At 43.1% G+C, this 22,016-nt stretch overlaps 1 protein-coding gene across 1 annotated transcript in view; it reads left to right on the top strand.

The window, feature by feature from the left end:
* Positions 1–22,016, top strand: part of REPS2 (RALBP1 associated Eps domain containing 2) — a 169,482-nt gene that overhangs the window by 84,773 nt on the left and 62,693 nt on the right. The window contains 4 exon segments of the mRNA XM_037512653.2: positions 7,611–7,746; positions 12,253–12,316; positions 15,281–15,423; positions 19,555–19,649. Of these exon segments, the coding sequence (XP_037368550.2) occupies positions 7,611–7,746; positions 12,253–12,316; positions 15,281–15,423; positions 19,555–19,649 (438 nt within the window).

Genomic DNA, 22,016 nt, shown 5'->3' with positions numbered 1-22,016 from the left:
CTTATATGCATTTCTACATTAGTCAAAATAGTGTACTACAAACTGGAATAGCAGTGAAACGAGTGAATACTTGTATGGTCATTACAGGATGCTTTCCCGATGTGAAAACATGCCAGGTGCTTACAAGCAAAAGTATATGAGAATGAAGGTGGTGCTCTGTGTAGTTGTGATAACACGCTGATCGAATCTACAGCTAAACTAGGTTACGGGCAGGAAGGTACATGTATAGCGTGTTCATATCCCGAGTTCATCTCCTTAAGCTTTAATACTGCTGCAGTGACTTGGTAGGCATTGCCGTGACCTTTCTTAAAAGCAGCGGGCACGTTCGTACAGCATGAACAGATGGGTGAGGGAGAGGCCTGTTGAGCTTTCTGACTTGGAGCATGCACCCTGCTCTCCGTTCTTGTTCCCGCCCAACTGGTTACCTGGCGGTGAGTCACCTCCTTTCCTTAATCCTCATTTTCCTGTTCTGTGAAATGGGAATAATGGATCCTCTGCTCGGTGTTGTTGTGAAGATGAAAACAGGTCATGTGCTTCAGGTGTTTTCACTCTAGCAAAGTCATGACTGCGCTTGAAGTGGCTGGTGATTGTTTTCACAATTTCTTAGTCTGTCTTAAAAAGTAACAACTGTGGATTATTTTAGACTCAAGAGTCCTACAGTTTGGCAATCAGCCTTCTAAGCTGTTGACATTAGATCCCTGAGTAAGTTTGGTAATATGTGGTTAAATCCCACCTTTGTGGATTTATTTCCAGGAAGAGAATTGATAAGGCATTACTCCGTTAGGGTTTAATTTTGACTCACTTCTCCACAGACAAATCCAGAAGTTATTTACTGCAACTTCCTGTGAATCCATCATTATTTTAAAATAAAAAATTAAAACATAAGCCTTTAGCTTCCACAGGGAGAGGGCCCAGCCTCTAACCTACTGGATGCATTGCTTGATAAATCCATCTAGAGTTCAGTTCCCATCGTTAGAGCAGAGCTCACGTTAACCTTTTTCTGTCTTTGGACTAGGCCCGACAGTTTGTCTAATCATTTGTTTGTTCACTCATTCAGCAAACATTTTCTGAGCGTTTCCCACGTGATAAGCACTTTCCCGGGTTCTGGGGATAGAGCCGGGATCAGACTGGCCAACATTCCTGTCCTTGTGTAGTGAGAGTTGGCTGGGAGACAGAATATGAAAAAGATGCGTAGAGAATAATATAGAATGGTTGACTGCTGAGACAAAATTGCTGAGCTCTCCTTTTCTCCATTCCTCCTGTAACAGCTTTCCCAGTTTCTCTCTAAGCTGTTTTTTTAACTCTTATACCCTCCCGGGAATCTCCTCCGCGTCTGTGAAAGATAATCACGTATTAACCAAATGTAGAAAGATGGTTGTTAAAATGCACCTACATGTTGTCCCCATCAGTAGTCTGCCTGGACATGCAAATTAGAATGAAGTGGTTGTCTACTTGTCTCCTACCATTAGGTCACATCACACAGCCACGGAGCCTCCTTCAGTGCGGGAGCGGCTGTGCTGTTGGGACTGGGCAGGCCCCTGCCTTTCCTTTGGGCCCTGCTCGAAGGGTAGATTAGTGATGGTAATAGCTGCTATCACAAACACACCCCACATTTTAATGATTTGCCACAAGAGGTGTATTTCTCACTCATCCAATAGGCCGGCAGGTGACTTTCAGGCCCATGATGACTCAGGTGCGGGTCTCCTGTCCTGTGGCTCTGCCGTGCCCCACTCAGCAGGCGGACAGCGTGCGAGCCCCGCCTGGAAGTGGTGCAGGTCCCCTGGGCTCGTGTCCCCTTGGCTACATGCCAGTCACCTGGCTGCACCGAAACTGGAGGCGGGGGAGGAATACGCGACTGGAAAATGTCACTCCTGGGTGAGCAGCCACCCCGTGACACTCCTCTGCTAGGCTCGGGGGGCATGGAGGAGAGGACAGCTGCCGGCGTCCTCCAGGCAAGCGCCATTCACATTTGCCTTTGGCTCTTCTCCTCTCCTCAAGGCCCATGATCTTCGCTTGGGCAGTTAGTATTTACTTGGGCTGTTGTCTAGTCTCTGCACCTGGTGGCCATTCTTTTCTCTTGAGGGTGTGTCTTCTCGCCTCTTCGCCTGTGGGAGCGTGTCTCCATCAGCGCTTGCACCATGGCCGTCTTAGTTCTACAATTCTAGCAGGGCAGGCGTCCTCACATGGTCGCTGTGTTTTGGCAGGAGTTTTTGCTGCTCCAGGTGTTTTGTTTACGAGGGCACCAGGAGGACACTGTGAAAGATCATTGCGCCCTTCGGTGAAATGACTGGACGGCAGCTTTACAGGACCCCTCCAGGGTGGAGTTAGATTCTAAACAGAAATGTTCAGTGGCTGGAAAAATATACACACCCTTCTTCAGTTCTCCCTGACAACGACTCCTTGCGATTCATACTATTCAGCTATGCTTGATTTTTAAGATGCTTCAGGGTCAAATGTCATCTTTTGGGATTTTATTAATAGTATTACTTTTTAATGAGTCTTTTGAAGTCTCTTTCAGTACAAACAGTCTGTTCTCCCCAGAGATAATAACTTGCAGTGCCAAATATTTGCATTTCACTTGAAAGAAAACCAAAGGTTTGAATGTTTTAAATATAAGCAAATCTAATTCTCCTGTGTCTAGAGAAACTGTATAATGAACCATATGTATGTGGCTTAAGTAGACAGATGTGGAAGATTTCTCTTTCTCCTTTTATTTTTTTCCTTAAAAACTGCTGGCAGGGCTCACAATTGGCACCAAGTAGCAAATACTTCTGCCCAACCAACAAACCACTAGAGATGGAGTTAAACTGGGGGAGGCTTCGGGGGGCACTTGGAAGTGCAGCGTGCACTGCTTTTGGCTTCTCTTTGGAAGCCCAAGGCTGCACAGCTCGTCGACCCCCATTTCTTTATGCCTACACTCTTTCCCTTACACGTCCTCCCTTAGGTGACTGAATTTTCAGATCTTTGTCTGAAAAATTGTGTCAATTGTTGTATTTGACTTTCAGGTTCATTGGAGGAGATCGTTCCCTGCATCTGGGCCCCTGGCTGCTGACGTTAGTCCTGAGCTGCCCACCCGACTCTGGAAAGGGCCTTTCTCTGGGGGTGGCCCCCTGCGCCTTGTCCTTTGGCCCGGGTGACTGATAGGCCTTAACTGATCTTCCTACCTTTCAGTCTCCCCCGCTCTGTTCTCCTCACTGACGTGATCTTTCTGGAACCGAAATATGATCATTCTGTGTCCTGTTTAATACTTATCTGTGGCTCCCTGTTATCTTCTGGATACGGTCTAAACCCCTTAGCCTGTTGTACCTGGGCCTTCGTGATGCAAACCTTGCTTTCTGTCTGGACCTTTTTGAGACCTCGCCACTAATACCCGCTCTGCGCTGGTAGACTGTGACATCTATATGTAGCTCAACTTTCAGAATGTGGCCATTCTCCCTCTTTTGGGGGGGATATCTTTGCAAATGCTGTTTCTTTTGCTTGCCTTGCCCTGCATGTTTCTCAAACTCGAGTATGCTTTGAATCATGTTGAGAGCATGTTAAGCCACAGATTCCTGGGTTTCACTTCCAAACTTTAAGATTCACTAGGTGTGAGGTAGGGCCTGAGTTTCTGTATCCTAACACGTCCTTAGGGGTTGCTGATGTCAGTGGTCTGGGGACTGCCCTCAGGTGAAGCTCTGTTTACCATTGAAGTTAACTGCTATGAGATGGCCTGCTGGTCTTTCTCCCTCTCGGAACTCAAGGCTTCCTGGGAAAAAGAATCTATTTGTCCATTAGTCTATCCTTTGTGTCCAGTGTCTGGGATGCTGTTGGTATCCAATAAGTATTTGTTGAATGAATGACCCACTGGTCACTGTTTATGACGCAAAGTAAAATAATTTTGCTTCTCATAGCTGCCTTTTGCAGGATTTTGGTCTAAGGGTATGTCGAATGTGATCTACCCCTTCCATATGCCCCTGTCTGTTCCTGAAATGCTTAATGGATATGGAACTTAGCGACTCCCCGTAGAGATCAGAGACCACGGGCATACTATATATAGGAGGACAGATGGGGACTTCTTTTGATCCAAACTTTAAAATATGGCTTGGACTTCAGGTTTTCTTTCATTAAGCACGATACAGAGTAGTGCTGCTGCATCTCTTCAGTAGGAGACATACTCCTGAACTCCCTAGACCCGCTCAGGAAGTGGGCCTCACACTGCCTGTGAGCACCTGTGATATGCCTGCAGAATAAAGGAATAGATGTTTCGTCTCTGGTCCTTCAGGTTGAAACCCAGGTTGAAGATATTCAAGAACATTCCAAATGTCCAAACTGTGATTCTTATCATAGTTCTAAGATTCATATTTTTTGATGCTCAAATCAATTTAGTTTATCAAATTAATTAAAAACATGCTGCGAGCAGCAGGGGGAAAGAGACGGGCCAGGTAGGTTATCATGTTCACTGGAAGCCAGCAGCAGGCCCGTACTGTGTACAGGTACCATATTTTGCCCTTACTCTTTGTTGTAAGGCCTTTTTGGTATTAGGGAGCATGACCTCTCCTTACCAGTCTGCATACTTGAAAAGGAGAAGGAGGGATTGGGGTTCTCATGGGGATCCAAGAAGGGAGAGACGTGGAGGGACTCAGTGGTCCTGAGGAGTGGGAGTTCTTGGTTACTCATGCTGTTCTGCCATTAGTGGCTTTGCCCTCGTGGCTTTGTTTGCTTCACTGTCCTCTGTTCTGCCGGCAGGTGTCCTCATCGTTGCTCTTTCTAGTACTTCTCTGCTTGCCTCCCAGCTCCTGCCACTGCTGGGTTCTGCCTTCTCGCGAGTCTAAGTCCCCCTGGCCGGTGGTCTACGTCATGGCCCTGCTGTGCCTCTGTTAAGGGTCTGCTTTCTCTGCTGTGGATCTTTCTGTTGCTTCTCTGCACCCACAACAACGAGCATTTGGCCTGTGTTGTTCTTGCTAGGGAAGAGCTTTCTATGCTAAGGCATCCCAGAGTCAGCATTTGTGTACCCGCCCACCCTCACTGGGACTCAGGCGAGGCCAGGCGTGAGGTAGACTGCAGAGCTGTGCGACGGGTAGTGCCCTCTGTAGTGACTGAGGGCATGGTTGGGACATTGGACAATTCTTTGGGGGCAGTGGAACCTGATGATGGTTGGATTTTGGCAGGCTCGGATCAGAGGAAGCATGTTCTAGGAAGAAGACACAAATCTGAGCTCTGGGGAGCGAGCATGTGGGCAGTCAGAAGCCTGTCACGAGTGAGCTGGGGGAGGCTGAATTATGAGGGACCTGAAGGCAAGTGGAGGAGGTGGTTTTTTTTGTTTTTTGTTTTTTTGTTTTAGACAACAGGTCATCTTCATAAGCTTTTCAGCAGAGGAATCACTTTCTCCTTTCCATTCCTGACTCCTGCTGTCAGAATAGACTGGCCCTGATTCGAGGCCGCTGTTGCTCAGCAGTGAGGTACCATGGGAGAGGAAGCAGAGAGAGCAGATGGTCATGGGATTGGACAACAAACATGGCCTGACGTCGGCAACAGCAGCTGGCCACGGCAGCTTCATTTCTAGGCAGGAGGGTGTGTTCTGGGGGAGCAGACGTAGTCAATACCCGGCAGGATTTTTACTCCTTCGTTGGCAGGGCAGTGGTGTGACAGAGCTGCCCACCCGTGTCCTGTCCGCTTCCTGAACCATCTCTGCTATCTTAATTGTTCACTCATAAGCATCCGTTCTTGTGAATCCTGCCCATGCCCAGTCTTTTAGGTTCTTTTATTCCAGCCATATCTGTCAGTGCCCATCCGGAGGGCAGCGCCCCTGTGAGCTGTAGTGTATTGTAATATGGTATGTAACCTGGTGCAGCACACGCTGGCACTTCCATCCTGTGTCCGACCCCTGGAACTGGGGCAGACATCAGGGCTTTCAGAAACTGCTGCTGGAGCATTTGAATTTGATTTTGGAATTTGGGGGGAGCATTTTGGAAAGTTGGGTGGTCCATGGGGGTGCTCAGACTGACTTTGGTTCTTCCTTGCTTGCCTTATTTATATAGTTTATTATCAGAATGATGAGGGGTTTCTGAAAAAAAAAAAAAAAAATCCGGATGGATACAGCCCAGTTAAAAGATCCTGATTTGTAAGAACCTGACTTTGAGCAGATTTTTAATCAGCTTGCTGCCCGCAAGTCACTGAAGGATATGGGCATACACCTTTTGCTCTCTGACCTCAGTTCCCTCATCTGGAAACATGGTTGTAATACCTGCTCTGCTTCCCTCTCAAAACCTTTGAGGTAGTGGTGTGTGTAAATTTCAGAACATTCTGTGAATTTAAGGTATTCACTCAGATAGCGGCTTCTTAGGCTTAGAAAGTTGGTTTGCTTTAGTGCAGTCCCACCTAGTATGAAAACTTCAAAGATGACATCTCAAGGTTATATCACAGTTCAAAGTTTTATGGTCTTCTTTTTCTTCTGAATATTGTTAGAGAAAAACAGGTGTTCCTGGGAAAAATTACTTCCTGGAATGGTATGTGTGTTGGGGCTGGTGGTGGGGACAAGGGGCAGGGATTGTCTGCTGTCTTTTCTAGGGACAGTGAGCAGAGCGCCCTTCTCATGATTGGTTTCTTGCTAGTGTGTTCAGAAGCAGGCAACTTGATGGCCTGATGACATTACTACTTCTCCATTTCTCCTCTAGTCCCTTTTTGTCCTAGAAGCTCACCCTCTTCTGTTGGTTCACCTCTTGGTTCCATGAACGTGACCCTTGGCAGGTAACACAGAGTTTCAGGATCGAGGGGAGCAAGGTTTCCTCCCCCCGAGAATCACCATTTTTGCTGCTTTTCCCAGTGCTTAGCAGTGCTTTGTTTTCTCCTACTGTAGATCTCTGCTTCCTTCTAGCCTTCCATCCTCAAATTTGGCTTGCACGCCCCCTAGTGGCAGGTGTGATGCACCCCTCGTTACCCTTTTTATTGTTCTCTCTCCCCCCAGAGTTATTATTAAGTTTTAGCCTCGATTCACATATGTGGATTGAGAGGTTCAGTGGTCTCGCTTCCTTGGACCTGGGACGTGGGATTTGAACTGGAGCTTTTGGTTCCCAGATCTATGTAATGGAAATACCTCCGAACAAAGAGACGTGGTAATAGCACTTGTAGTTTTTCATGATTTTTAAGGGATCCATCTTATCTCCGCCCCCCACAAGAAGATATTAAATAGCTTCCTGATTACACATGATAATGGATGAATCACAGACTTCATCCCCGTCTGAGACTTTATCTGGTACCACAAGAATCCAGATTATCTTAATGTCTACCCCGCTAATCTGAAAGGTTAAAAATGTGTTGGATAATTGAGGGTAAGAGTGAGCGTGTTTTCTTACCCTTCCTTCGTCATACTGGAAAAGCTTTCATCATTTACCAGGTACTTGATATTTCTTGCTCAACCTTGTTAGCAACTCAGAGGGATACAGAAAAGTATAAAACATGATGTTTACCCTTCAAAAGTTTACATTCTACTTATGAGTCACTTAAATTTATTCACTTGAGAAAAATAAATGAGTGATAACTTTTATTGGTGTTTCATGAAAGACATCTCACTAAAGACAGACTCTCTGAGCATTTGCTTGCTTGCTTATTTATTTATTTATTTATTTATTTAGTCCTTTTCAGTGGAGAGAGAACCACAAGATAACACCAATTACCCCGAAGAGCCCTGGAGGATAACAGAAGAGCAGCGCGAGTACTATGTCAATCAGTTCCGATCTCTGCAGCCAGACCCGAGTTCCTTCATTTCAGGTAACGAAGCCTGACGGGTGAGAATGCAGGTCCCTGTATCAGTGTCTCACATAAAGAACAGTCCATGTCTTGGGAAATAGTTCACACAGAATGAATATGACAACCTTCTGTGATTTCAATTCGTTTTCCTTTAAGATTGAATTTCTTACCAACCATAAACCATGCAGAAAAAACACTTCACAGTGACATCAGGAAATTAGGTTTCCCTTTCAAAGGGGTTAAGTGGGAACTTGGGGGAACCTGGTCCTCACCCTGCACCCTATTGACTGGAGTACTTCTTGAAATGATGGACCGTGGTGACACCGTTAATTGCTTACTCATTGTATTAAGTTAGAGCAAGGGCTTACTGTTGCCTTCTGAAAGTTAGTGTCACGAGTCTCCTTATGTTATATACACATTAGAAGTTCAAATTCATGCTTGCTTTTTTTGGCTCAAATCTTTTGCCTTTGGGTTTTCTGAGATAAAATATGGGAGGAAAATTGGCCAGCATTTTTATGTCCACATGTCAGTTCTTTTGAGTTGTCTTTAGAAATATGTGTTCCTGTTGAGTTCTCATATAAAATTCAAGCCGAGAGGAATTGATTTTATTCCTGTGTGCCTGCATTTTACTGGACTGAAGGCTAACCAAACAGTGAAAGAGTCTGGAAGAAAAAAAAATCATAAAACTTTCTTCTTATACTTCAAACTTGAAGAATAACAATATACCCTCGAAAACTCTAATCTTGCTATTAAAGTGTGGACTAACACTAATTTTCTCTTGTGAAATAAGGTGTGTAGTGAAGTATAGTTGTATAAATGCAGACATTTTCTGATTAGCAGTGATAGCTTTACTGAAGTAGACTGTTGTAGAGACAATAAATTAATGTTGATAATATGATTTAAAAAAATAAGCAGAAATCCAGATGCACCTATTGATCGTTGCTCACTTACTCTCTGCTTAGGAGAGTGTCTGCACAACCCATACAGGTGTTTTGCTAAATACTGACAGGTAGTTGTTCTGAATGTTTATTTTTCTTTCAACTTTCTGGTTTGCCAGAGTTTCAAATATAGCTGCAACTAGAGCACCTATCACACAGTTCCCATGGCTTTATCTCTGTCCTCTTTCAGCCTAGATGATTTTGAAGCAATTATTAGACTCATTTGAAAATATTTCAGGCTGTATCTCTAAAGATAGGACCTCTCTTAAAAACATAACTACAGATTAATATTTAAAAAAAGAAACACGAATTTTTTATTATCATCAAGTCTTCAAAGATTAGTTTGATCAAGGTCAAGAGAGGTTCATATATTGCAATTAGTTGTTATCTCTTTTATTTAAAAAAAAAAACTACTGAGATGCAATTCATATACCATAAAATCCACCCATTTAAAGTGTGCAATTCAATGGTTTGAGCATATTCACCGAGTATACTCACAATCTGGAATATTTTCATTCCCCCATTCCACCTTCTATTAGTAATTACTCCCTATTCCAACACACCCCACCCCTGCAAAATCATTACTTTCTCTCTCTCTAGATTTGCCTACCCTGGGATTTGCATATAAATGAAGTCATGTAATAATGTTCTGTTTTGTGTCTGACCTTTTTCACTTAGCATGATGTTTTTTAAAAATTATTTTATTGAGGGCTTCCTCGGTGGTGCAGCGGTGGAGCGCTGGGCTGCGAAGCTGCCTGCAGCCTCTGCAACGCTGGTTCGATCCCTGGCCGCTGGCGAGGGTCCCACATGGCACACAGACCTCTCCTGCCACGCCCACTGCTCCCCTCAGCAGTGTATTTCGTCAGTCTGTCTGTTCTGCTCCCTGCTCTGGCTCTGGTGAATTCTCTCACCCTCCCGCGCTTCTGACTGTACCCAGTGCTTGTATAAATAAATAAATAAATCTTTAAAAAAATTATTGAGGTAACATTGGTTTACCACACTGTATATGTATTGGGAGGTATAGATTCACACCTCTTCAGATACCTGTTGACACATTACACCCATCACCAAATCACCAATACTGTGCACCACTGTCCATTGGGGCCCTTCCCTGCTTTTGTCCCCACCCTACCCTACCTGAGTGAGTAGCCTCGGTTTTGCAATTTCTAGGGTTTGGTTTGGTTTAGTTTTGTCTGTTCTCTTGCTTTGTTTCTTACTAGTCTACATGGGAGTGAAATCATCTGTTTTTTGTCTTCTCCTGATTTATTTTCACATAGCATGTTTTTACAATTCATCCATGTTTTATAATATGTGCCAGAACTTATTTCCATTTTATGGATGGCTAATTCCAGTGTGTGGATATGTATCACATTTAAACTATCCAGTCATCAGTTGATGGACATTTGGGTTGTTTCTACTTTTCAGCTATTAAGAATAGTGCTGCTGTACTATTTGTGAGCAAGCTGTTGTGTGGGTTTAAACTTTCATCCCTCTTAGGTGTATACCTAGGAGTGGAATTTTAGGATCATATGGTAATTCTGTGTTTGTAAATCATTTGAAGACCAGCCAGACTGTTTTCTAAAATGTCTGCACCATTTTCCATTGCCACCAGCAGTGTATGAGGGTTGTAATTTCTACACATCCTCTCCGATATTTATTATTATCTTTTGATATAGTTATCCTAGTGTATGTGAAGTGGTATCTCTTTGCAGGTATGATTAGCATTTTCCAGATGAATAATGGCATTGAACATCTTTTTTTTTTGAAGATTTATTTATTTATGTATACAAGCACTGGGTACAGTCAGAAGCGCGGGAGGGTGAGAGAATTCACCAGAGCGGGGAGCAGAGCAGGCAGAAGGACCGAAGTGCACTGCTGAGGGGAGCAGCGGGCAGCAGGAGAGGTCTGCGCGCCATGCGGGACCCTCCTCCGGTGGCCGGGGAGGAGTTGGGGATCGAACCGGCGCTGCAGAGGCTGCGGGCAGCTTCGCAACCCAGCGCTCAACCGCTGCGCCACCGGGGAGGCCCTGGCATTGAACATCTTTTCTTGTTCTTACTGGCTATGTCTATATCTTCTTTGGAGAAATATCGCTTCAATATTTTGACAGTTTAAAAAAATTATTGTGTGATAAGAGTTCTTTATCCTGGATACTGGTATCTTATTAGATAAATGATTTGCAAATATTTCCTCCAAATCTGTGGCTTGTTTTTTATTTTCTAACAGTGCCTTTTTCAGTACAAAATTTTTAATTTTGATGATATCTGGTTCATCTCATGTTTCTTGTGTTGCTTATGCTTTTGATGTGGTATCTATGAAATCATCGCCCAATCTGAGGTCATGAAAGTTTATTTACATTTTCTTCTTAAGAAAGGAAATAGTTTTATCTTACATTTAGGTCTCTGGTCCATTTTGAGTTGACTTTTGTGTACAGTATGAAATAAGGGTTCAAATGTGTTTTGAATGTTGATGCCCAATTGTCCCAACACCATTTACTGAAAGAACGATTCTTTGACTCACTTAATGGGTTTAGTATCCCTACCACAATTCAGTTGACTGTAAATGTGAGAATTTATTTCTATTCCATTCATCTGGCACATAATGCCAGTAACACACTGGCAAATAGGCTTTCAGGACTTTTCTCACAAATATTTGATAAGATGGCTGCATCAATGACCAATAGTCATATGTCAGCATTATTTCCGGGATGCTTTTGGGGAGAAGGTTCATTGGTTTGTAGGTCACTTTTGACTTTCATCCTATAATCTATCTAAATAAGTGTGAAAATATCAAAATAAGTCTATTTCAGGGCCCATTATAATCCATTATTTTAGGTCCTTGTGATTGCCAAGGAAAGACTTGACTATCAGTTTAGAATAGATTTTGGGCTTTGATTGGACTATTCTGTTTGAATTGTAAAACTGTTTCAAGAGCTGAAAGCATAAAAATTTCGTTCTCAGTGAAGATTGGGTCTGACATTTTAAGTGCAGTTGGAACTCACAACTATTCAATATATAACTTGTAAAATGAATGAATGTCTGATTTCAATTGATATTCATAAAGTTATGATGAATAAAGATAGTGGCAAGAGATTCCTGATAAATTTCTCAAAAGAGATCTAAAATCCCACCAAAACTCTTTCCCAAGATGTCTTTATGCTTGTGTGATAAGATTAATGGTGTTAATTTTCTTCTTTTTTTGCTGTTTTCTACCATGATTGTGTATTACTTCTCTCTCTTTCATTAAAAGTGCTTGACATATTTTTACTTTAATAATTCAAAATTTATCTTTTGAATTTTTAGTAGACTTTGGCAGATATTTTTGGTACACCTTGCAGGAATGAAGCAGGAATTAATTTACATAATTTGCATGTCATAATAAGTATGTCATTGCTTCTTTTACCCTACTCTAATTTACATAATCTTTTCAAAGCTGCTCATATGTTGTTTTTAGCCATATGATTTATCGTTGCTTTTATGAATAAATGTGTTTCTGGTTATGTGGTAGAGATTGCTGAATGCATTTTTATAGCAATACAAACACTGTTCTAGATAAGTACCTAATGATTTACTTAAACAATATCTCTTGATAGGTTCTGTGGCTAAGAACTTCTTCACCAAATCAAAGCTTTCCATTCCAGAACTTTCCTATATATGGTAAGTACAATTAATGCCACATGGTATGATACTGTCATATGCATCCATCCTTTGGCTCCCACTGTTGGATTTTTTTAAAGATTTATTTATGCATACAAGAACTGGGGTACAGGCCAGAGGTTCAGGGGGTGAGAGGATTTACCGGAGAGAGAACGGGGAGCAGAACAGGCAGGCTGAATAAAATACACTGCTGAGGGGAGCAGCAGGCGAGACAGGAAAGGTCTGCTGCACCATATGGGTAGCTTTCTGGCTGGCTGGGGATTGAACTCGTGCTGCAGGGGCTGCGGACAGCTTCACAGTGCTGTGCTTAACACCTTGTGTCACCAGGGAGGGCCCTAAAGTTTTATCTCTTGATTTTTTTTTTAAACAGTAAGAAAGTGAGTAGAACTTTGATTTTTACGTATGAAATGAACAGTGAGCAGTATCTGTTACGTGCCAAGCACTCTTCAGTGTTAGATACTATTTCAAAAGCAATGTCCTAATTTTTATCCTCATCTGGAGCCCTTATTAGTCTAAATAGTTGTGTGGCTGTTGAGAATTTCCATCTTGTGTATTTTACTTTCAGCTTTTTCTGCTTGGTGTGATGCAAGTAACCAGAGGACATTGAAAAGCTTTTCTTGATAATATTTTATGAGGCCAGGTGAACAGAAATCCACAAATGTTTTGGAATTAAGTTAAGATGGAGCATTCTAGCTGCGTCTGAGCTTCATAAATTTTGCTGTTGTTTGTCAGCTGGGCCCTAGTTCAGGCTTGCAGCTGCAGACCTGGCCACAGAGGGTTGTGTTGGGAAGGACCACGTGGCTTCCTTTGCATTCGTGAAAGTGCTCAGCGCTCCAGAGGTTGAGGCTGCATGTGGCCTGTTCTTCCTCATGACAGGCCAGGAGACTGGGCTGCTTTAAATCTAGGATTCAAAATGTTCGCATGCTCGTATAAAGCTTTTCTCCATGAGGATTTATAAATATATGCTAGGATGCAAAATTCCATGTCATGTTTTATGCACCTTATTGGAAAACCATTCTTATAATCCTGTGCATACCAGTGTTCAGAGCTGGATTTAGGCTCTCTAGCTATCTAGTTTGCCTTTTTTTTTTGTTTGTTTACATTTTAAAAGGACAGGTTTATTAGGAAGAGGACAGGGGGAGATGCCTGGCCAGATATAAGCAGGCAGAAAGAGCTGCCGCTGCTGCTTTGCAGAGAGAAAAGGTTTGTGGAGAGAAACACCTGCAGAGGCACTGGAGAGCAGGAGAGCACCTGGGCTTTTTGTTGTTTTGTTTTTTTTCCTAACTGCAAGCTATACACTGGATTTCAAAGGTAGGGAAAAAAAATTTTTGTTTTAAAAAGAACACAGTGTGTGAGCAGAATTCTTAGACTTGCATTATTGGCATGAGGCTGCCTATCTTTTGGTTGCGACATACCGGGGCAAGCTTCTCCCTGTCAGCGTTTGAAATTGTTTTCCTTACTCCTCACCCTGGGGAGCTGCTCTTTCAGGGCTGGTGAGTTCTAAACATTTGAAGGGGAGCAGGATGTGAAAGTTCAAGGAAAGTTACGGTGCTTGCTTTAGATATTTTTCTTTCAAATAGTAGAATCTTCCTAGTACAGTTTGATATCTCATCGCCCTGCTTGTCCTCGCACAAGTTTACTTACTTATCTCTCTACTCCTCAGAGCCTGGGTGAGCTTCTGGGGTCTTTGTTACCTTGGCAAATTGGTTTCTTTTGTGCTGAGTAAATAGGTCTCTGCCTTTCAGTGGGGAACAGTGACTGAGGCAAGATAGGCCTATTTAGGATGCTCCCTTTCTTCTGTGTCATTCGGTTCCACCCTTTCCTCGTTGCTCGTTTTAGCTCCAAACCAGAATTCAACTCATATTTGTTGAGCTTACTTGTCTTTTTCCCAGGAGGGAATTCTTTTTTTTTGTATCTTTTTAAAAAAAGCTTTAATTTATATATATTTTACGTCATTGTTCATTTTTGTACAATGTTTGCTTTCTCCTCTCCGGTGTAGGCCCTGTAAAATTCCCACCACCAGTTCACCTGTGCACCATCACCACAGTCCCTGTGCTCGTCCCGCTCCTGTTTTCATCCCTCTCCCTCCCCTGCCCTGGAGAATGTCTGGTTTATAGTTGCCTGTTAGTTTTGGTTATTTATTGATTATATTTTTCTGGATCCCTTATGTGTTTCCCCTGTATTCCTGCTATAAGTGAAACCATCTGATATTTTCTTTTTCCTTCTGACTTATTTCATTGAACATAATCCCTTCCAGCTCCAGCCATGTTGCTGCAAATGGCATGAGTTTATCTTTTTTTGATTGCTGAATAGTATTCCATTGTGTATATGTACCACCTTTTCTTGATCCAGACATCTATTTTTGGACACTTGGGCTGTTTCCATATCTTACCTATTGTAAATGGTGCTGCAATACACATAGAGGTGCAGGTATCCTTGTGAATTAATGTTTTTGTGTCCTTTGGGTAGATTCAGGAGGGAATTCTTAATTCTTAATTATTTAATTCTTATTTATTTATCTTATTTGTCTTAATTCTTATTCATTCATTCATTCATTCATTTATTTATTTTTGTGGCTTTAAAACTTTGAGGTTTTTCCTTAAGGTTGAAAATGAAACTTATTTCCGTGATCAGGTAACTGTGGGTGGACCGGGTCAGTGCTTCATCTGATTCGAGCTCCACATCCACAGCTCTTCATACCACGCATCTGCTGAATAAAGCATGGGACTCTAGGCATCGTCGCTCCATTTTGTGCGATAGTCTCTTGTATAGTCAGTGATGTAAAACAGACCTCCCAGTGGCATTTTATAAAGTGCCACTGATGCCAGTGCTGTTGACAAGGTTTTTCCTTCCAAGTAGCCCCGAAATGTCATAGGAGTTTGGGGAACCCACAGGGCTCCTGGACACTGAGTGACTGTTCCTCTAAGTCCCATGTTCGGTGCTCATGACACCTGTCATATTTAGGGAACTGAGTGACGCTGACTGTGATGGAGCTCTGACCCTGCCGGAGTTCTGTGCTGCGTTTCATCTCATCGTGGCCCGGAAGAACGGCTACCCGCTGCCAGAAAGCCTGCCCCCAACCCTGCAGCCAGACTACCTGCAAGCAGGTAAGGACTCTGCGTCGGTCCTGAGGCGTGGGCATTTTTCATCCAGATCTGATAAGAAACCTTTGTTTTCAAAGATGGTGTCCAGACACTTTGGGGAGTTCTTTGTAGTTATTGTCCTTTAACTGATACGAGACTTTCACATCTTAATTATAACATGAATAATAGGGATAATCTGGGTAAGTGTGAGCCGTTTGTTATTCCCATTCTAGTATTCTCTGGGTGGATGACCCCAAATTGTTTTATCCTTTCATGAAAATTGTGGACGAGGCAAGTAGTGAGCCTCCTCGCTGATAGAAAGCGAAGAGGAAGATGTCCTTGCAGGCAAGTGCTCACTCAGCATCTTTGGGCATGTTGCAGTGTTCCCAAGTGGCCTTGGGCAATGGAATGGAATACAACTCTTACAGCGAATTAAAATGTTAAAAAATTACTCACTGTGAAATGTGCAAAAAGCTGTAATTTTAAATGTACACTGCATGAATTTTTGCAAATTATACCCCCATGTAGCTGCAAGCAGATAGACCTAGAGCATTCGTGCACACCACAAGTTTGGGCTATAACTTTCTCCTGAGAAAAACAGTTGCCCCAAATCCCCCGGATAGGAAAGAGTCATGGTACGTCCAGTGTTTGTATTAGTACCTTTGGAAGATTAGAAAAAGTAATAGTGTCTCTGGCCCTTTTCAAAGGCAGTGAGCACTTACATGATTCCCATTACTCAGAGAAGCACAGCCTCCCCGGGAAGGGTCTGCAGACGAGTACTGCTTACCCTGACCTTTCTTGCTTGTCAGGAAAGGTCTCTTGAAAATATGTGAGCTTGGTCACGGACGATTATTGCTAGAGGTGGCAGTGTCTAAAGAAAATCCGATTCATCATTAATAGAGCATAGCTTTTGTAGTGCGATCTGGAGAAGGCCTTAGATTATTTGGTCTGGGCCCCTCCTCGCAATGACACTGGATTCTAAGTGGTCGATGACTTACCTGTCTTGCAGTCTCCGAGTCTTGAATAAAGGCAATGGTTTTCTATATTTGATAGCGAGGGAGTGGAGGCGAAACCAAAGGGAAGAGACCAAGTATGTATCTGGCGCCAGGGACATGTAAACGTGTTGGAGAAAATGTGACCATTTTGGGATCTCCCCAAATGCCCCCATAAATTGTATGAAGTGGGAGATTCAGAGAGCAAAAGCCACTGCTGTCTCAGGGCTTGAACATGGCTGGTAGCCGCTGCTTTCTAGCTGCAGCCGACTGTACCCCCGCCTGCTGGCCTTCCTCACAGGTGGAGGCCCTCAGGTCCCCAAGAATTACCTTGCAATTAGGTAGCATGGCTTCCCTGTTTGCTCTTTTGTCTGTCTCCCTCTCCTCGCTCCTCCTTCCTGCTTTCTTTCTCTCCTTCTCCCTCCTCTGTTTCTCCTGGATCTAAGGCAAAGAATCACTAACCTTTCCAGGGCCATCTTGGTGATGGCGTGGGTCCCAGAGCCAATTCAGTGTAGGGTGATGGAGGAATTCCTTCTGCATCTCTGTGGGAATGAGTAGTTGACCAAAGGGCTGTGGTCTGCTCTGGGGCTATTTAGCTATGTCTACACCATCACCACTTCCTCTTGGGAGCCCCGGGGAGAGTCCTGGGTGTCTTACCTTCCACAACCACCCTTAACTTCCTGGTTTTACTGTTTCCTTCATTTGAGGCTGGATGGTAAAGGAACCCATGGCCAGTGGCATGATTCCTTGTGTGAGAAGTCACTTGGTAGGTGTCCAGGTGTTTTATGTTCTGTTTCAGAAGTTGCTGATAAAATTTTTACAAATCTGCAAGTCTTGCACAAAGTGTGTCAACAGAAGAGAAATAGCCCCATGATTCCTTTGCTGCTGCAGATGGCTGCTTCTGCTGTAGGGGGGTGGCTGTGACAGAGCCCACCCCCCCGCAGGCTTTGCCTTCACTGGAATGAAAGCCCCTGCTTCTTCCTGGCCTTTGATGGAGACTGTCAGCATCTAGACAGAAACAGCGGATGAATTCATCACATACCCTCCAATTAAACAAAAATTGCACATCATTTCCAGAGCTTGTGGGATTAATCCTAAATAATAATTATACATAAAATGTGGTCATACCCCATCAAACTCAGGGAGAGTATATGTTAAGTGAGCCCTGAGGGCTTAGCAGTTAACTTAAATGCTTTATCACCCGTGTTTGTCTTTATGCAGCTCAAGACAATGGCCAGAACTATAATGGTCTTCTCTATGTTTTTAGACTGTGCAAAATATGAACGGTCCTGTTCGTTTGGGGGGTTTATTTGGATGGTAATAAGTTTTAAGAAAGTTTAGCTTTTATCTTACTCCAACAGTTTTCGAATTGATCTGTATTTAGTCTTTAAAAAAATCTAATCCAGTCTTTGACTAGAGTGGTGAGGAGTATAAATTTGATTGATGTCATCATGCAGTCAAAACTATGAAATAGGAATGGTTGTAGCTGGTGCCACTTTACTTTTACCTACAGAGATAGTTCCTTTTCCCTAACAGTGAACATTAAAGGGCAGAATTGGAAGGAAAATTTGGATTATTGGTGATTTACGGGCCTTTTGATATTTTCAGCAGTGCCAACGTGTTTGAAGCCGGGAAGTCACACAGTTAGATTTGCTGTTTGAGATGATCATGCTGGTTGCCGACCAGGTCTTGAGGGTCAAGGGTGGAAACCAGAAGACCAGGTCATGGCAGCAGTCCAGTCAGAGCCACAGGGGGGCCCCGCTGGGGAGGTGGCAGTGGTGATGGAGGGATGGCTACATGCTGGAGAGAGATTTAGTAGTAACTTGAATGCTTTTTAGTTTTTGAAAGTGTTAGCCTTCTGCATAGCCAGACCCATTCAGGGTAAGGCTTCTGTCAAGTAATACTAGTCAGATCACTGTTTGACAGACTGAGAAAGAGAATGCCTGAGATTGGTAAAAACCACTCTTGGGACTGCTTTGAGGAATGGCACTTGGAAAGGGGTTTTGCTGGATTTTACCAAGGAAACAGTGAGACCACTTGGTATAGTCAGAAATTCACCAGGGCACAGTTTGCTCCACCTGAGATCAGTGAAATGCAGTCCACAGTAAGTCCCTGAATATTCAAGGTGCTTGTATTCAGCTGCACATATGGTAGCTGTTACCTAGTGGCTAGTGCTACTGAGGAGCGAAGTTGGCATTTCAAATCCTGGTGGGATGGTGGGGAAGGATGAAAAATAAGGTCCATCCATTTTTAACATCATATTAAAATATTTTTTAAAACATTTTGATTTCTTAACTGGTCCTGGCAAATTTGATTTGTGGCTTCTGTTTATTGCCTACCTCAATCTGCTTTTCCTTTTTGTGATATTGACAACTTTTCTACTTGTTGAGACATTTCCTTCGTAATTACTTCATGACAAAGTGGTGAAACAGAATCTGCTTCTAAGAAATGGTGTTTTAAGTATTAACTTACCAAGTGGCAGGAGTTTTCCTCATGCTGATCCACTCAGCTCCCTTAACTAACAGCCTGTGATTGTTCGATGTTGGGAGAAACCTGTGATTCTTATGTCCTCACTGTTAGTTAAGGGGGCTGAGTGGATCAGCATGAGGAAAACTCTTATTTTTGTTACTCCTAATGGCTAACCAAAAGAAACGAGTAGTTTGTGAAGTTTTCTTAGGCACACATTGCATGATCTTGTCTATTTCCAACAATAGCTAAGATGAAACATTTCCTTAGATAATGTCTACCATCACAGTTACTACCATTTAAAATTATGCCAGTTGCATGGTTAAAACTTAAGTATCGTGATAGTGATGGGTAACATGGAAAATGACTGCTATGTGACATGAAATGCTGGAAGCCTCGTCCCTAGGATGCTGGCTGCTCAGGTGCCTGCTCTTCTACTTCCAGCTACGTGACCGTGAGCAAGTCGCTTAGCTTTGCTGCTCCTCAGTATCATCAGGTATAAAATGAGGATGCTAGAAATACCAGGTTGTGATGTGAAGAATTTGAAATACTAACTCTCCATGATTAGAGTCAGCACTGGTCCACAGGAGCTGGTGGAGTTTGTGTTGTATTTAGCCGGCACAGAAAAGCTGACAGGAAACAATGACCACTCTCTATATAGTAGATCTTCTTATGTATTCTTTCTGTTTCTTTTTAGCCTTTCCTAAGCCCAAGTGGGAGTGTGCGTTATTTGACTCTTATTCTGAGTCAATGCCAGCAAACCAACAAGGCCGTGACTTGAATCGGATGGAGGTAAAAGATCTTGTATCATAAGTAAGGATGTGTATAGAATGAAGTCCATTAGCCACAGTATCAGCTGGTCTTTACAAACTCCGGAAAGTCCGCTTTTAAATCATTTTCTCTTCATACTAAGTACTTAGTTTCAGGCTCAGCCTTTCAAATGTAGACACCAGATTTGTCTGTAACTTCTTTTCTCTGTAAAGCAAGGTATAGTGAAATAAGCAAGTTAGTTTCTTGACCTTCTAGAGGTGAAATTTAGGGGTAGCCAAACTAATCCAGAAAAAATGCTGTTGTTTACTTAAACTACACTTTAATTCCGAAGTGAGCATTATACAGTTGTGGTTTTTGTAAGTGAATATTTATTAGGTTTAATGAACCTGAACAGTTTTGAGAAGAAGTTTGAGGACTATATATGAGGCCACAAATCACATTCAAAGCCTCCTTTTCCCTCTGGGAGTTTAGCTTTTGGAGCAAATGACGACGGATTAGGATGATTTCCAAAAGAAACCTGGAGCATGTCCACGGTGTTGGCCCCTTGTTGTAGGGGCTCAGCCAAGGGCTTAGTTCGGGGTATGGCAGTAAACAGGAGTCATCATGGTTATTGTTAATTTAGCACTGTCATTGCCACGATCACCCTTCTGATCGCTAGGACGACAGCTTATGATCCCTGCTCTTCCCATCCCCCAAATAATCTGGAATTGTTTCCTAAGTGCAGATTTATTCGTAGACTCCTGTTAGCGTCCTCTGACTCTGGTTTTATCATCGCTGGATGATAGAAGTCAAAGACAGGATGCAAGGCTGGACTTTAATTTCTTGTAACTTTGAGATTGTTTATCCTTTCCCAGAGGGCGCTCAGAGACACCCCTCCCCCCTGCACCCCCTCTTCTGAGCTGTGGGGGGTATCCTCTGCCCCGCTAAGGGAATGTGCCTGCCTCTTTCACGCTCCCTGTGGTAACATCTCCCTTGGTCTCTCTGTCACTGTTCATGGTCCCCCTGCTCCTTTCCTCAAGAGAGTTCTCCGCATGGGAAAAAGACGTAAGGAGAAATCATTTCGGGAGGAGTGGTAGATATGCATTTGAAGAATTTTCGTTAAAATTTTATTTTTCTGCAGAATGCATGTGAGATGAAGAAGCCAATTCAATAATTAGCCACTTTTCCTGGCCCTCAGTGTGCTTGGGGCTGCTGGCAGTATCTGGAAAGGTCTCTCAGGCCAGGACTGACCCTGTGCAGGTCTCTTAGGCACTTGCCCTGTTTTCAGTTTTTGCTCTAGGTCCCGCTGCTTCCGTAAAATTATGAGGTTTGTAGGTGATTTACCAAAACGTGTTGTACATTCTTATTCTTTCTGGATAAACATTTTGTTCCATATTGCCATAGTATCAGATGGTCTTTGTCCTTCTAACAGAGACAAATGCTGCTGTTTTTTTGGAGAAATTAATTACTGACTCATGTTTCTTTACCCCATGTGGTAATTTATCTTTCGAAAAGGAAAGAACAAATACACAGGAGTCTCTGAGGTCTGGAAATGGAGATTTTTTAAACACACGCTCTGATGGCCTCGATGACAGTGTGCGCCCCTTGTGGATGCTGTGCGCACCTGCTTTGGCGCTTGTGTATTCTTTCACTGGCCCCCGTGGTGGGTAGGTTAAAAGCTACCAAGTCTTTGCTTTTCCTTGTCCAAACAAGAAAGCAAAACTTAACCAACCAACCAACAAAAAAAGAAAACAAAAAAACCCAAACCTCAAAACCAAAACCTCTTTCCCAACAAAGCTTATTATTTTGAGGTGGGGTGCTTTTATTTATTTATTTATTTTAAAGATTTATTTATTTATACAGGATCCAGGGTACAGGCCAGATGTGCGGGAGGGTCAGAGAATGTACCAGAGACTGACTGAACAGAGACTGACTGACAGGCAGACTGACTGAAATACACTGCTGAGGGGAGCAGCGGGCGAGACAGGAGAGGTCTGCTGCGCCAAGTGGGATTCTCGCTGGGCGGCCAGGATTGAACCCGCGCTGCAGAGGCTGCAGACAGCTTCACAGCACGGCGCTCAACCCACTGCGCCACCAGGGAGGCCCAAGGTGGGGGGTGCTTTTAGATAATGATAATAAACACAATTCAGGGGCCAAGTAATTGGGTTAGTTGATGGTCTGACCACTCAGGAAGTATAGTTCACATTTTAATAGCCAATGGTTAAATATTTCATGTTCTTCTAAACTATTTGTGCATCATTCTTTCTACCTGTCTTATAATGTTGTGAATGCCTGTAATTTAAATAGATTTTGGTATAATTCCATATAGGTGTTTGTGTTGTGAATGAAACTGCAGCTGATTCTGAGTGGTACATTTTTTTAAAAAGACAACTGAAGTGTAACCATGAA

The sequence above is a fragment of the Talpa occidentalis genome, unplaced genomic scaffold (genome assembly GCF_014898055.3).
Source record: "Talpa occidentalis isolate TD23 unplaced genomic scaffold, MPIMG_talOcc4v2.1 talOcc4.15, whole genome shotgun sequence".
Lineage (NCBI taxonomy): Eukaryota > Metazoa > Chordata > Mammalia > Eulipotyphla > Talpidae > Talpa > Talpa occidentalis.
Note: the sequence above shows the minus strand (reverse complement) of the source record. Positions and strands in the feature narration are given on the sequence as shown.